This window comes from Apodemus sylvaticus, chromosome 15 (genome assembly GCF_947179515.1).
Source record: "Apodemus sylvaticus chromosome 15, mApoSyl1.1, whole genome shotgun sequence".
NCBI lineage: Eukaryota > Metazoa > Chordata > Mammalia > Rodentia > Muridae > Apodemus > Apodemus sylvaticus.
The window spans coordinates 16,852,049-16,868,693 of record NC_067486.1 but is presented as its reverse complement, the minus strand read 5'-3'; the positions used below and the strand labels follow the sequence as shown (position 1 = coordinate 16,868,693).

The 16,645-nt window shown below is 35.5% G+C and overlaps 1 protein-coding gene across 1 annotated transcript in view; it reads left to right on the top strand.

The window, feature by feature from the left end:
• Ncam2 (neural cell adhesion molecule 2) overlaps positions 1 to 16,645 on the top strand; it is a 185,616-nt gene that overhangs the window by 111,935 nt on the left and 57,036 nt on the right. The window contains exon 13 of the mRNA XM_052159101.1: positions 16,472 to 16,591. Within this exon, the coding sequence (XP_052015061.1) occupies positions 16,472 to 16,591 (120 nt within the window). The remainder of the gene's footprint in view (positions 1 to 16,471; positions 16,592 to 16,645) is intronic.

Here is a 16,645-nt window from a genome sequence, read left to right as displayed (position 1 = left end):
CATAGAATACCTTTGGCACTACTTAATTCTTGAAAATCAATCCACAATTTGATTATCGTTGACAGCAAGACATTTATAAGGTACAAGGTTGGAAGAACAGATGGAGATTTTTCTGATTGGAATTTGCAAACTCATTCTCTAAAACTCAGATTGAGAGTACACTCCTCTACCAAGATGAAATTGGAAGATGTCTATGAACCAGAAAGCAGGCCTTCATTAGAAAGTAGATATTCTGTTTGACAGATTTCCACCTTTCAGGTTTTTGAGAAAAGCCTCTGTAATTTTATTTAAGTTGTATACATGGTTATATGTATATGCACATATTCACACAAGTAGAGACCAAACACAGACTTCCTTAATTGATCCCAATCTTTTTTTTTTTTTTTTTTGAGATGAACTTTCTCACATACCTGGGAAATTACAAGCTATCAATCTTCAAGGATCCTCCTGTCTCTGCCTCCCTACTTCTTGGGTTGCAGATGTAAGTTACCACAGACATCTATTTTAGCAACATATTGGAGATCTGAATTCAGATAATCATGCTTATGTAGCAAGTATTTGACTGTCTATGAAATTCTGCCTGGCCCAAATTTTTGGTGTTTAGTGTACTACTTTGTTATATGTGATCCGACAGTCTAAGAAAAAATTATAGGACTTTTTTCCCATTGGCATGTGAATAGGCCACTGGTTTTTCCTTTTCTTTATCTTTTCTTTAGCTATAACAAGAGTATGAAAGCAAAACCAGGAAGTGAGATTGCTGCACATTAGAAAGCTACTGCCAAGCAAAGGAAGACTAAATGTTAAAGCATTCAAGCTAAAGGGAAAAATATTCTATATCATAAACACAGTAATAGATTTGATAACTAATTGTGGTTGTCCATGTGATACATCTGGGAAAATGAAAACATGGTTGTGGAAATTCCCACCTTGGATTAGCCTGTAGGCCTACCTGTGGGGCATTTTCTTCATTCTAATTGATAATTAGATGTCAATTAGACATCTTAGACCATGGTGGAAAGTGTCATCCTAAGACGAGTGAACCTAGAGTGAACATAAACAAGGTAGCTTAGTGTGAGCCTGAGAGCAAGCTGGGAACCATCTTTCTTTACAATCTATACTTCAATTCTGACCTACATGTTCCAGCCTAGAATTTCTGAATTGGCTTCTGACCATGATGGATTGTATCCTGTAAACCAAAAACAGCCTTTTCTCCTCCAAGCAAGTAGCATTTAATAGCAGTGGTTTAAACACAAAACAGGAAGTAAAGTAGACCAGAGTTTGATACCAGAAGTAGAGTATTGTGACAAAACTAACCATATTATTTTGGTGAAGATTGTGGAACTGAGGGCTGAAAAGTCATTGTGTGCTCAGAGTGGAATGGGCAGGTCCATGTGAATTTGGAGATCTAGCTTGTTTCACTTCAAAGGGAAATTAAGACTATCAAGTCTATATGTGTGGCAAAATTTGTGACCTGGACAATCTATGATTACCAAAATGATAGCACTTCTGAATGAAAACTTTGGTGTTTACTGTGAAAGGTTATTGAGTCAACTACGATTCATAAGAGACCAGTATCATTGGGTTGAAGTTCTGGGAGATATTTCCTCAGGGTTCACACGCAGAAGGTCTAATTCACAGGATCTGACCTCAGCTGCATAGCAGAACTCAGCAATTTGTACATATTGCTAACCTGGTACAGGTGTAAAATATGCAAGCTTGAAAAATTCATGCACAGTAGATGAGATCATACTTTGCGGCTGTGTTGAAGTCCCTGAATAGAGATGAAGAAAGTCCATTGATGGAAGTGTAGCCATAGTTGCTATGGAGAATCCCAGACCATGTAAGATGCAGAGACTACAGGAAAACCATCAGTCACAATAGTAAGTGTGGAGTTAAGCTGACCTGAGTCTCTGAAGCAGTTTCTGTGTTTCAGATGGTACAGCCCTGGAATTGGGACTGTTCAACTATTTGTACCCCTAGGAAACATGAGTTCTGGAATATTTAGCATTTTATTCGATTGGATTTGGGTTGCTTTCAGTTGATTATAACTGGGCACCAATTCTTCCCTCTTGGAATATGAAAATACATAACATTTTAAATAGGGGCCTTAAGCTACTTTGGATTTTGAATGAAACCTGTGACATAAAAGTGTTGACAATTTTAAATACTGAGAATTATAAAGTTGGGCTGTATTTTATATAAGAAGTTGATGTGAATTGGGGGACAAGAAGGAAATAAAGGGCTCTGTTTTTCTCCTTTTTAAAAATTTGATATTTTATTTATTTACATTTCAAATGTTATACCCCTTTTGATTTCTCCCTGTCCCAGAAACTCCCTATCCCATCCCCTCTCCCCCTGCTTCTATGAGAGTGTACACCCACCCACCCACCCACTCACCCACTCCCACCTCCCTGCTCTCACATTCTCCTACACTGGGGCATTGAGCCTTCATAGGTCCAAGGGCTTCTTCTCCCACTGATGCACGAAAAGGCCATCCTCTGCCTCATATATAGCTGGAGCCATGGGTCCCTCCATGTGTACTCCTTGGTTAGTAGTTTAGACCCTGGGATCTCTGATTGGTTGATGTTGTTGTTCTTCCTATGGGGTCGCAAACCTTCTCAGCTCTTTCAGTCCTTTCTTGAACTCCTCCATTGGGTACTCCATGATAAGTTCAATGGTTGGCTGTGAGCATCTGTTTCTGTATATGTCAGGCTATGTTTTAACAGTGATGTGTTTCTGCTCAATTTGTTAAGGGCCGTACTTGTAAAGACTATACTTTGTTGTTAAATTGGTTCACATGGAAAGAGCAAACCTCAGTTGAGGAATTGTCTCCATCAATATGTACTGTGTTCATGTATGTGCAACATGTTTTGTACTTTATTTATAATTGATGTAGGAAGACAGAGTCAACTGTGAGTAGAAACATTCTTAGGCAAGTAGGCCAGGACTATATTTTAAATGTACCTGAGTTTAATACTGAAGGAAAGAGAGTTAAAATAATTCCTTTATATTTTCTCCTTTAATTTCGTTTTCAAAGTTCCTGCTTTGGCTTCTTCCATAATAGATTATACCCTGTAAGTCTGATAAACCCTTCCATCCCCCGAGTTATTTTATCAGAGTGTTTTATCACAGTAACATAAAGCAAACTGGAACACTGCAATGATGCCCAATATTGAGAAAGGATGTATGCAATACACACAAAAAGGTAAGTTAATTGATAACAACAAAAAAAGTACATTGAGTATGTGAAGAGGAATTCAAACTCACTAATGGTCACAAAAATGCAAATTTAGAAACATAGAAATATAGACAGTAAATTATTTTTATAATGTTTTTCTAGTAAGTAACACTGAGGAAAAAGAGAAGATTTAATGTTGTTAAGTGAAAAGCAGCATATTGTTCCTTAAAATTTAAAAGAAATAGTATAACATCTGTCTTGAGACTTATGTGTATCCTACTGCAGACAGTCTGTAGGATTCCCTCTGCTCACTCTACCGCAATTCTTTGCATACTCTGCATCGTAAATTAGACTCAGGAACCCTCTAGATAATTCCAACCTTATTTCTCAACCCTCCATTTTAGCCCAACTCCAGTCCAGATACCCATAAACCAGTAATGAAAATATTATGCACTTATACAATGAAATATTATAATTAGTTAAGACAAATTAAACACAAAATCCATAGGTAAGCATAGGTGTATAGATGGAACTAAAAGCTGTCATCTGGAGATATGTCATCCACACCCCCAAAGACAATTATATGTATAGTGGTTTAAATATGCTTGGCACAGGGATTGGCACTATTAGTAGGTATGGCCTTTTGGAGGTAGTGTGTCATGGTGGGAGTGGATTTTCAAACCTTCTTCTTGGTCACATGGGAGCCAGTCTTTTAGTAGCCCTCAGCTGAAGATGGACAACTTTTAGCTTCTCCAGAACCATGCCTGTCTGGATGCTGCCATGCCGCCACCTTGATGATAATGATGTGAACCTCTGAACCTGTAAGCCAGCTCCAATTAAATGTTGCCCTTATAAGAGTTGCCTTAGTCAAGCTGTCTGTTCACAGTAGGAAAATCCTATGACAATATGTTTTCTCTTATATGTGGATATAAGCCTATGAATCTGTGCTACATTCTAACAATCACAGAGTCTGGGTAACTGGTAAGAGACTACAAGGTAAAGGATCTTCATAAAAAGGGATAACGATCTATACTTATGTAGAAAAAAAGATAAACAAGAATAAGAGTATTAAATTGGGTGGGAGAAGGGAGAGAATGTGGGGGTACCCAATTAACTGAAAGGCCTTCAGAAAACTATACAGAAACCCACTTTGGTAGTAGCTTCTCAAAATATAGACACATGAAAATAATCTAAATGGAATAACCAAATTATTAAGGAGATAATCTTTCAACTAAACATTTAATACAGTTAAGTAAAACATCCAGTCCAAGAAATGGGATACATGCTGCTCAGTTATTTACAAAAGCCACCATATAGAAACCTTCAAACATTCTAGGATATTTTCAAAGCTATTGGTTACTTTCCGCAATGCAAGGGTATGGTGATATGGCTCTCTTGCTGAAGACAATAGTTTTACTATTAAAAATGGAGACATTGACCTTGTGACCAACTAGAAGCTTCACTCCAACTCCCTTGTTTCATGATATTAGAAAGCTGTTCGGCATACTACCAGACGAGAAAGGAAATTGTAAATATCATTAAGCCATATGCCTTGTAACCGCTAATCGGGATCTGCCTACTAGACTTGCATAATTTTTTTTAGCAGTACCCAAAACTTTATGATTGAATTTAAGATCTATCAAATGAGGTAGAATTCATCCCTGTCATGGCTAAAGTGCAAAGAAATTGACCCTAGACAGGCCATGTGCCTAGTGGAAAATCTATTGTCTTTATGCTTCCCCAAAGGATTAAAATGACTTCTAATGGCACCCTGATATGTCTGCTGATCAGTGAGTGCCTGGTTCATCCCAAGTTAGAAAAGCATCTTCTTATCATAAATAGAAAATAAAACAAAGAAGCTCACTCACTTTACAGCACTCAGTTTTAAATAGAATCTGTTCAGGAAAAACCTCTCCTCAAGAATTGGGCGTCTATGGAGAAAAGAAATATCAGAGCTGGAGCTGATTAATGCCTCTGACGGAACTATATCTTCAAGACACAAGAGGACAAACATGCATATGAACTTAAAGATACTGTGACCGTGAACATGCTATTTGCATGAGTTCAAGCCTGCCAGGGTCTAAAACTAACAGAGCTCCACACTGACAGATTCTCACCTCTAATAAGGAAGCTAGGTGCAGCTAATACCACTGAAACAAGGGGGAAATAAATCAGTTTTCTTAATGGACTCTCACTGGGTATGTCGACCACATCTTAGGGTAGATGTGTTCAATACCCAGAAGCTGTTCAATACAACATGAACTAGATGATATTTTAAGAGACGTTTTGTTTAATGTCCCTTCTTACTGTTGTAATTTTTGTTTTATTGGCATTTCATTTCTATCCATTTTTTAATATTTTCTATATTCTTTGTTTACATTCCAAATGATTTTCCCTTTCCTGGTTCCCCCCTCCCCATAAGTCCCATAAGCCCTCTTCCCTCTGCCTGTTCCCCAACACCCCCCTCCCACTTCTGTGTCCTGGTACTCCCCTACAATGCTGCATCAAGCCTTTCCTCTGCTTCCTTCTTCTTGGGAATGATTTGATATGTAAGCTGTGTCTTGGGTTTTCACTTTTTTATCTTGTTTTTCAGTTTGTGGTTTGTAGTTTAGATTTGTTTATCTTGTATTTTTGTTGTGGTTTCTTGATTTTGTTTGTTTGTTTGAAAAATAGAAAATCAAGGACAGTATTGAGAACATGTGGAGTTGAGAATACATGATGAGGAAAAACAGATAAAGTATATTATAATGAAATATTTTTCAATACAAAATAAAAATGACAAAAATACAAAAATATTGAGTATTTATCATATGTTATAGGACTTGATCTAAGTATGAATATACTCTTGTCTTAGTTAATTACTTTAATTAGTAGTAATTATTGGTCAAATAGGTCAGTTTGACCAACTTAACTTATAAAATAAAGCATTAATTTGGGGTTCAGATTCATTGAAGGAAGACTGGCATCAGGATTCATGTTATTCAAGTCATCCCATTTGACTGCCAGCTAGCAAAGGTTTGTGCCCAGGCCATAATTCATTTAGTCTTTTGTCTGAATTCTTTGTAGTGTTTTATAGTCTCAACATAATTCAAAAGCCCCAAGTTCAAATCATCTTCTGACAGTCAAGGCAGTTTCTCAATTGCTACAACCTACGATGACACAGGATACCATTACCATTCCAATGAGGAGGAAAGAGGCCATAGGGAGGAAACATTGCTCTGAAGCAAGATTTAAACCCAGTGGGAAGTCTCATAAATCCGTTAGATCTATGTTTGATATCAAAGGACTTCAGCTTTTCTGACTGTGACACATTTCTTACTCTTTGGCTAGGTCTCTTACATGTCTGTTGCTCTCCTTACCAATAATCTCATCGCTATGACATGTTCACCATCTTGGCATTCTCAGAACAATCCAGACATCAGTTTAATAACATCACATAATACCTATTGTTGTTATCGTCATCATAATCATCATCATCACCACCACCCTCATCATCACCACCTCCACCATCATCATTCAAGGGTCCTCTGGGAGATGCCTGGCTTCAGTGGCTTTGCTTAACCTCAGAGGAAGAGGTCCACATCTGGATCCTTTATGACTCTAATGCTAGGAAGCCATGAGTGATGCTGCCAAGTTCAGTTTCCTCCTTGGGGAAGAGCCTGTGCTCTCCTTTAGATATTCTTCTCTTTTTAGTTTTGGAGATTATAATTTCACTATTTAGCCAGCATCCTTAGCCCACATCTTTTCATCTCCTCTCTTCTGTTCCCTTTGAAATCTGTGAACTATTTTTCTTTAATTGTTGCTATGCTACATTTATTTTCACACCCCCTCCACACACAACTGCCTCAGGTAGCATAATGTTCTTATAGGTACGTGTTTTCAGGGCTGACCATTTGACATAACTGTATAATCATTTGGTGCCTCTCACAAAAGTAAGAAAACATCCTATAGACATGTAAATGTGTGGCTAGAAAGCTACAGAATGCTGAGCAAGAATACTCTTATTTTCTTAATCACAGCCATTCTGATGGTTGTAAGATCAATTTTAAATTTGTTTTAATTATTTCTTCTTGCAAATAATGGTTAAGAGTGAAGTACTTACCAACTGTTTAGTTTGACGTAACGTCTTTTCATAAGAATATTTTTATATTTTACTATCAGTATCAACTGAGTTCAAGACACTATTTTGTCTTGTAAAGCATCATGAATAGAATTTTATTACTGAATTATTTTTATATGTAATTTTTGATAAAATAGCCTTATAATTATTTTGAGGTTTTTTTGGTTCCTTTTTCAAAATATACTCAATGAATTGTTTTTACAAGTTATATGTCAATAAACTTTATATATATCTCAGTCAGCTGCTGGTTGGGCCTCTCAGAGGAGAGACATGCTAGGCTCCTATCTGTAAACACCAGAGCATCAGGAATAGTCTTAGGCCTTGGTGTCTCCCAATGAGATGGAGCCCCAGTTGGGCCAGTCACTGAAGCGACTGAGACAGATGTAGATACTTACATCCAACCATTGTGCTGAAGTCAGTGACCCCAATGAATGAATTAAAGGAATGAAGGAAGAAGCAGAAGAGGAGGGTGACCGCATAGGAAGACCAGCAGTTTCAACTAACCTGGACCTGATATCACTCAGACACTGAGCTGCCAACCAGGCAGGATATGTGGGCTGGTCTGAGTCACTGGACACATATGTAACAGAGGCTGCCTGGTCTGGATCCAAGTGAGAGGAGATGCTCCTAACCCTCTAGAGACTTGAGGCCCCAGGGCGTGGGGAGGCCTACTGGTGGAGGAGCATTCTCTTTCAGACAGGGGAAAATGGATAGGATGAACTGTGGGAAGTAGGACCAGGAGGGATGTAAGAGCAGGATTGTAAATAATAATAATAATAATGATAATAATAATAATAACAGCAATGATAATAATAATAATAATGTTATGTATATTAAGGTACATGTCACATATTATGTTCTATTTAATAACACACATATTTCTTTTGTTTGTTTGTTTGTTTTGTTTTTTCGAGACAGGGTTTCTCTGTGTAGCACTGGCTGTTTTGGAACTCACTCTGTAGACCAGGCTAGCCTCGAACTCAGAAATCTGCCTGCCTCTGCCTCCAAAGTGCTGGGATTAAAGGCGTGTGCCACCACTGCTCGGTGACACATATCTTTCAAAATACTTTCTAGAAAGGTGAAATGGATTTTTAGAAAACTATTGGAAACTTAAAAAAAACTATAATGTATACAAAAATGAAGTTAAAAATTTAAAAGTAACTGAAATGCATTGACCTGAAATAAATAAATATGTACCTTTATATATATATATGTTTTTCTTATATCTTTTGAATCAGCCATGAGAGTATTCTACAATGAAAATAGTGTAATTTTAGCATCAATGATATAAAAGGGTGAAAGAAACATATTTTCATTGCAAGTAAGTCAGTTGCAAATTCTTGCACAATCAAGTTATATTTTAAGGAATTTAAGTTAATATGAATGGTTGGTTTTCTTCTTTTGCTTACCCAGTAAAACCCATGTATTAGGTGGAACATCTCATAGTTTCATGAATATTTTTATGTCTTTGAGAAGACTAACAGCCAGTGCAATATCCACTGAGCAATTATAACTCAGCCATGTTTTTTAGTTCAAACTATTGTCATAATTGTTTCATAGTTCTTGCAACCTTATCTTTCCCATTTAAGGCCAGTTGATATCATAGTTCTAGCCAGAGAGACTTCTCATCTCCTTACATTGAATGGCAGGCAAACGCTAGAACTAAGCCAGGATTTATGAAATGGAAGGAACAAAGCTAATTGGATCATAGAATAGACGTCTGCTTATTTTAATTAGATTCCTCGATCACTTTCTTTTTCTCCAATGGCTTTAAATATTCAGTAGCCTCTCTGTCTGTTGACAGTTTAAGGAATGAGATTTATTTGTACCCAAACAAACAAAACTTATTTAACTCCCATGAATAAAAGTTGGTGCCTCCTGAAAGGGGAAGGTAATTTGTATTGTTCTTTTTCTAATACTTTTCATAGTTGTAACAACAGGATAAAAAATTTATGTGTTTCTTTCATATGCCAGCATAAATGTGCAATGTATTAATGCAATTTTTATTTTTATTTTACTTTTAGCCAGAATTTTGAAGTTATAGACAATGATTATTTAAGAAATTCAATTGTATTTCAACCAAAATACAACGTTAAATTAAAGAATGAAACCTACTTCTTTACAAAATTCATTCCTAACAGAGATATGTAGGACTTCTAAGCCATGCTGATTTAAAGTTTAATTTATACTATGTGTCTTTAGAGAACATATAGATGTTTTTAATCTAGGTATACTCCAATGTAATTTTTACTGTTGAGTTTCTAATAAATTATAGGGAAAGAATTCATCCCACACACCAGTCTATAGTTGTATTGTACAATTGTATGGGCACATGGAAGGAAAGAAATCTTTTAACTAACGTCATAATTTGTGGTGTAATTCTCTAACGGAGTGGGCAGCCTTGCATTTTACAAGTGATGGTTTATTTTCATGCTCCCCTTTAGGTGTTCAGAAACTCTGTATTCAGTAATATGCCACAAAATTATGGATGAATTAAGGCATAGATCCTCTCTTTTAACTAAGGCAGGTCAAATTACAAACCCAGGCTTTACCTCCTGCAATGTGTTCCTCTACTTTACTTTAATTGGAACCATATATGCTTGCTACTCTTTATGTGACAAAATAATCTCTGGTTTTACAAAAGTTGAAAAACCTCATAAGGGTTATAGCAGCAAACGTTCATAAGCATGAAAATAAATGGCCTTCTTATGCATGAACTTGGAAAGCTTGCATCAGTGGGCTAGCTTTCATACTTAGTTGTTGTAATTTTGAAAGATGTCTCTAAGTCCACCTACTATTGCTTTATAACCATGAGTCTTTTAGCTCAGACCTGTAACAGGATTTGAGCAAATATTTTCACCCTCTGTGTGTCTCTGCCCTGAAAACTGCTCTGATGTAAATTCAGTACACTGAGCAAACAAGACAAAGAGCAGAGCAGAGTAACATGACAAAAAATGCAAAAGCTACCCACCAGTATATCGTGTAACTAAAGAAGTATGGTACCAGTCTGTTACTCAGATATCTACATTTTCACAGCTCTGCAAAGTGTCTGAGAAAGGCACCATCCAGAAGAAAAGAGATTGCTTAAAATGCATGAAGTGTTCAAGTAAAATGTAAATATATGGTTTTACAGTTTAAGTACCAAACTGAAGATATCTTAGAGTTATGTATATTCTGATAAATTAATAGCTTAGCTATTACCAATTTTTAACCAATAAAAGATTTTAAATACACCTTTAAAATTTCCACAAAATAGACATAGAAGAAATATTGCCCAACTCATTCTATGAGGCAACAATCACATATAATGCTCATAAAGAAAGAACAAACAAAAATATTTCAATCCAATCTCTTTTATGAACATAGACTAAAAAAATACCCAATAAACACATATACCCCAGAGGACTGCTGAGTCAGGGTTCAGTCAGAGAAGATGCACCTAATCCTCAAGAGACTGGAGGCCCCAGGGAGTAGAGAGGTTTGGTGGTGTGTGGGGTGAGGGGAGTAGGGGCACCCTTGTAGAGATGGGTAGGGGAGGTATGGGATGTGGAACAGAGACTGCATTAGGAGGGGAATAAAATCTGTAATGTAAAGAAAAAGAGTAAATAAAATTTTTAAAATTTCCCAATAAAATACTCAGAACTGATTTCAAGAACACACAAGTAGCCTTCATTCCAAGAATGCAGGGGTGGTTCAATTCATGAAAATCCATCAATGTAATCCATAATAAAAACAAACTGAAAGAAAAAGAAGCACAAATGATTATCTCATTAGATGCTGAAAACTTCTTTGACAAAATCTAACACCCCCTAATGTTAACATTCTTGGAGAGATCAGGTATACAAGGTTCATTCCTAAATATAATGAAGGCAGTGTACAGAAAGCCAACTTAAATGGAGATATATTTAAATGGAGAAAAATTCAAAGCAATCCCATATAATCAGTGACAAGACAAGGCTGCCTACCATCTTCACATCTATTCAATATGGTACTTAAACTTCTAGCTAGGGCAATGAGAAAACTATTAGAGATCAAGGCAATACAAACTGGAAAAAAAAGAAGTTAAAGTATCTCTATTCTCAGATGGTATGATAGCATACATAAAGGGCTCCCAGAATTCTATGAGAAAATTCCTAAAGCTGATAAACCCCTTGAGCAAAGTGGCTGGATACAAAATTAACTAAAAATATCAGCATTACTCCTTTATACAAATGGTAAATGGGATGAGAAAGAAATTAGATAGTATGTCTTACAATAGACACAAATAATATAAAATATCTTGGTGTAACTCTAATCAAGCAAGTCAAAGTCTTGTTTGTCAAGAACATCAAGCCACTGAACAAAGAAATTGAGGAAGATATCAGAAGATAGAACAATCTCTTATGTGTATCGATCAATGAATTGGATTACCATAGTAAAAATGGCCATTTTATCAAAAGCCATCTATGAATTCAATGCAATTTCCATCAAAATTTCAGCACAAACTTTCACAGACTTTGAAAGAATAATTCTTATTTTCATATAGAAAGACAAAAATATCCGGGTAGCTAAAATCGTGCAATATTAGGTCTTCTGGTGTATTACCATCTCTGATTTCAATGTGTACTACAGAATAGTATTACTAAAACCACATAATTTAGCATAAATACAGACAGATTGATCAATGGATTTGAATATAAGATCCAAAAATAAGCACACACATCTATGGGAACTTTATTACTAAAAGTTAAAACCATCCAATGGACAAAAGAAAGCATCTTCAACAAATGGTGATGTCTGCATAGAGAAGAATGCAAATAGATCCAAATTTATCACCCTGCAAAAACTCAAGTCCAAGTTGATCAAAGACCTCAACATAAGACCAGATACATTAAATCTAATAGACCCAGCCAGGCTGTGGTGGCACACGCCTGTAATCCCAGCACTCTGGGAGGCAGAGGTAGGCAGATTTTTTCTGAGTTTGAGGCCAGCCTGGTTTACAGAGTGAGTTCCAGGACAGCCAGGGCTATACCTGTCTCGAAAACACCAAATCAAAAAAAAAAAAAAAAAAAAAAAAAGACCAGAAAATAAGGACCGGCCTCGAATTCACTGGTACAGTAGACAACTTCCTGAATATAACACCATAACACAGGCACTAAGATCAACATTTAATACATGGGACCTCATGAAACTGAAAATATTCTGTAACGCAAAGGACAACATCAATAGGAAAAATACTACAGAATAAGAAAAGATCTTCACAAACTCTACATTTGACAGAGAGCTAATATCTAAAATATATAAAGAAATCAAGAAATGAAGTGCTAACAATTCAAATAACCCAACCTACAGAGTCAACTAACCTTGGCTAATGAGGGCTCATAGAGACTAAACCACCAATCAAAGATCATTTGTGGGCTGGATCTAACATCCTACAATTTTCTAGCAGATGTCCAGCTTGGTCTTCGTGTGGGTCCCCTCACAGTTGGAGTGGGATCTGTCTCTGACTCTGTTACCAGCCATTGAATCTTATTCCCTTGCAAAGGCTGTGGAAAGATTATGTTTAATCCTCTTGGGACTTGACGTGTCAGGGCAGGTTGCAAGGGGACTTTTTTTCTAAGGAGAAGAAGAGAGGGTAATAGGGTAGGCGCTGTGAGGGTCGGGCTTGGAGGAGGGCTTCAATATAAACTGAATGAGTGAATAAATAAATTAATAATCATCTGTAAATTTATGACTCATAGGAAATATGGGCTTGACATAGTCTATTGCATGTCAGGTACTTATTATCAAAGATATAAGGAGTTTTAAATAGCCAGTCAAAGTTATTGACTCTGGTGGAAGCATCTGTATTTATAATTTCTCAGATGTTATAGCATACATATACTAATGGAAATCATCTATGTAAATATTTATTGCTCTTTATGTGTACAGAGTAAAATAGTTTGATTTTCCAATAATGCATAATATTTAGCTATGAAAAATAGTCAAATATGAATAGCTTTATATATTCTTTTATTTTGTTTCATTCCATGGCCTTTAAATGATATTCCTATTCAGACAAATAACTGATGCTAAGGCAACTATTTCAAGTATCGCTGTGTTTACAGCTGCATTTCCTTTCAATGTACTTTTACACTATTTTGAATATGATATGCATATTAATAATGTTTGGGTTAAGAACTGGGAACGCAGGCTGTCTCTAACAGTTAGTGGATCACAAAGAGGGTGACGAAACCCTCAATAACGGCATGGAGATAGCCATCTCCAGTGCAATCGCATATTAAATAACAGGTCCCTCATAAGCTCTTCGTGTTGCAGAAAGGCAAGCTCCATCAGAAGAATGTGCTTGAAGGACAGTGCTGCATGGCTCATGTTGGTTGTCTGAAGGATTAATTTGTTAGTGCCTTGAAGAATTAATATGCATTTTGTATTTTTAAATTTTGTAGAATTTGTTTTCTTTCAAATTACGTTGTATGTATTAGTAACAAAATTTGTAAAACATGGTGAGTTTCTAATTAATATTTATTTTTTGTGATACTGCCATAAACACATCATTTTTTCTTCCCTTCCTCCCTCCAAATTATTTCATATAACACTCTTTGCTCTCCTTATTATCTATGGTCCCTTTTAAAGATATCTAGTTTTTACAGAAATGTTTGTCAATACATAAATACACCTTGCTCAGTCTGTATGCATGCATGCATATTTTCAAGGTTGACTATTGGTATTGGGCAACTAACTCATGTGCTCTTTTGTGGGGAAGACAACTTCTCTCAACATTCCTTAGCTCCTGGTTATTTCTTTGTATAGGATCAAGACCAGTCTGCATTACTACATCTCTTGTCGCTTCTTCTTCAGCTCATGGTTTGGCAATCATGTTAATGACAATTTACGAAACTCTTGATATTACATTAAGAGGAAGCTTCCTTATAACCAACAATAGAATTATAAGCTTTAACAGATTCTTGGATGTATTCCCTCCCCATGTGAAAGACTTCAGAACTACCCTGATTTATGTGTTAATCTGTTAAACAAAACATTTATTATGGAGTTAAAATTACATACTCAATGATTCCCATAATTTATTACTGGGAATTATTCCTTGAAAACCTTTGGACTTTTAGTATGTTTTGACAGAACTTATTTAAGCTCAGATGTTTCTTACTATCCAAGCACCCCCCTCAAGACAAGTGTTTCTTCTTATCACCATTTTCTCAATTGTCATTATTAAAATTGGTATCATGAATTATAATCTTAGACTGTGACAGGTGATTTAGTGTCTAGAGGAAATCTGATTTTCTTTTTAGATAATGCAATTTAGAAATATATAGAAATATTTCCATAAGGAAAATTACACTTTCCCCTGGTTTTCTATCATATGTAGGAAAAACCTTACTAATGTAAGAAGAAAGGATTTTGAAGATTTCATCAAAAATTATTAAGTGCTTGAGAATTAGATTTTTTTGTGTTCATTCTAACATTACATACTATGTATGTATTTGTATAAAAATTCAGTTAATAAGCTGTTATAAGACACAATTATTATTTGTGTCAATCAGATTAAATAAATCTGGTTGACACCTAGATTTTGTATTGACATTACTCAACCAAACATTGAGGGGAACTTGGGTGGGGGTCTTATGAAGTAGTTGGGGTAAGGATTAAGAATTCCTGAGGGGATGGACACTCCCCAGAAAGACCAACAGAATCAGCTAGCCTGGACCCTTGGGTGCTCTTAGAGACTGAACCACCAACCAAAGAGCATAAACAGGCTCAGCCTAGAGACCTCACATATATATGCAGGTGGACACAGATGGGAAGTTTGGTCTTATTGGAGCACTGAGAGGAGGAGTGGGCAATGATTGGGATGTAGCATGAATGAATAAATAAATTAATGAAGAAAACAAAGAAAAAAGACAAAATATCTGTTTTTCGGTAATTTTCATAAATTTTTCTGTATTTTCGATAATAGAAAGATAATTATGGTATATCTTGAAACTCGTTTTTTCCTGGAGAAATTACTGCCACTACTACTAAATTCTATGAAAACAAAGTATATAAAGTTCAAATTTGAAGCAGAGTCAAAAGCAGTAACTTTGTAAATGTTGCCTTTATTGAATATAATTTAAACATGTTTTATGACTAATCATCCATTCTATTGTGGTTTATCCCTTCAATTTTGTATGACGGATTATTATATAAAGAATCCATGACTTGCTTATAATAAAAAGGTACCTGTCCCCCTACATTCTTTAATTAAAAAAATCTTTTAGTTTTTGAGAGTATAACATAAGAACGAAAAGTTTGCTGGTAGATTGCATACCCATTAATTATTTGCTATCAAATATAAAACCTATCATATAGGAGGCATAATGATGAAACATTGATAGCTACATTATAAAACAACAACAACAATAACAACAACAATACAACTACAAAAACTATTAAGATGAAGTACTTTAGAACCTGAAATAAAGTCAAATTATGTGTGAAATTGGAGTTTGGTATGTGCCACAACAGGTTTCTAATCAAGATGTATTTCTATACATTTTGAGTTTTGCCCTTTAATTGTATAATTGTAAAACCAGGTTTGCATAGTTTATATTGGAAAAGAAGTGAAAATCAAATGTACAAGTGAGAAGATTGACACAAGGTAGAATTTAAAGTAATTGAATTCATTCTGATTGTAAAATGAATGTTGCAACAGTTATTGCAAATTCAAGTTCGTGAAACGTCTTTGTCATAAGAGAGAAAATTTCCCATTGAAGGTCGAGTAAACCTATATAGAATCTCATGTTTCCATTAAATTATGAAGAAATAATTAATATGGTTTGAATAAGGTACTTAGGCATACAGAAAAGACAGTATATTTATCTATTTTTTTAATTTCCCAGAAATCAAAAAATAACAATTCAGTGACTGAACTGTTCAAAAAGAAGCTACTATTTTTTTCTTTGAATTTTAGTGCTTGTGTGGGAACTACAATCGAGTTAGTAAAATACATTGGACACAAACTATGGTCATGACTTTATATTTTTCTTTTCCAGTATTTTACTGAGAGATCAGTCTCTTAGATTTACATAAAAACTCACTGTTTTTTCATATTGTAATGATGTAAACATAAGTATATGATTTTTTCTTTTCTGTCTTTTTTTGGTTTTTTTTTTTGTTGTCATTTATTTTGTTTTCCTTAGCGATGGTTGTTTTGAGCAGTCTGGAACCAAATACGACTTATGAAATCAGGGTTGCAGCAGTGAATGGCAAAGGACAAGGAGACTACAGTAAAATAGAAATATTCCAGACACTGCCAGTCCGTAAGTAATCATCACTACTCCACTCTCTGTTACCAGATCCTTCGTGCAAATTTA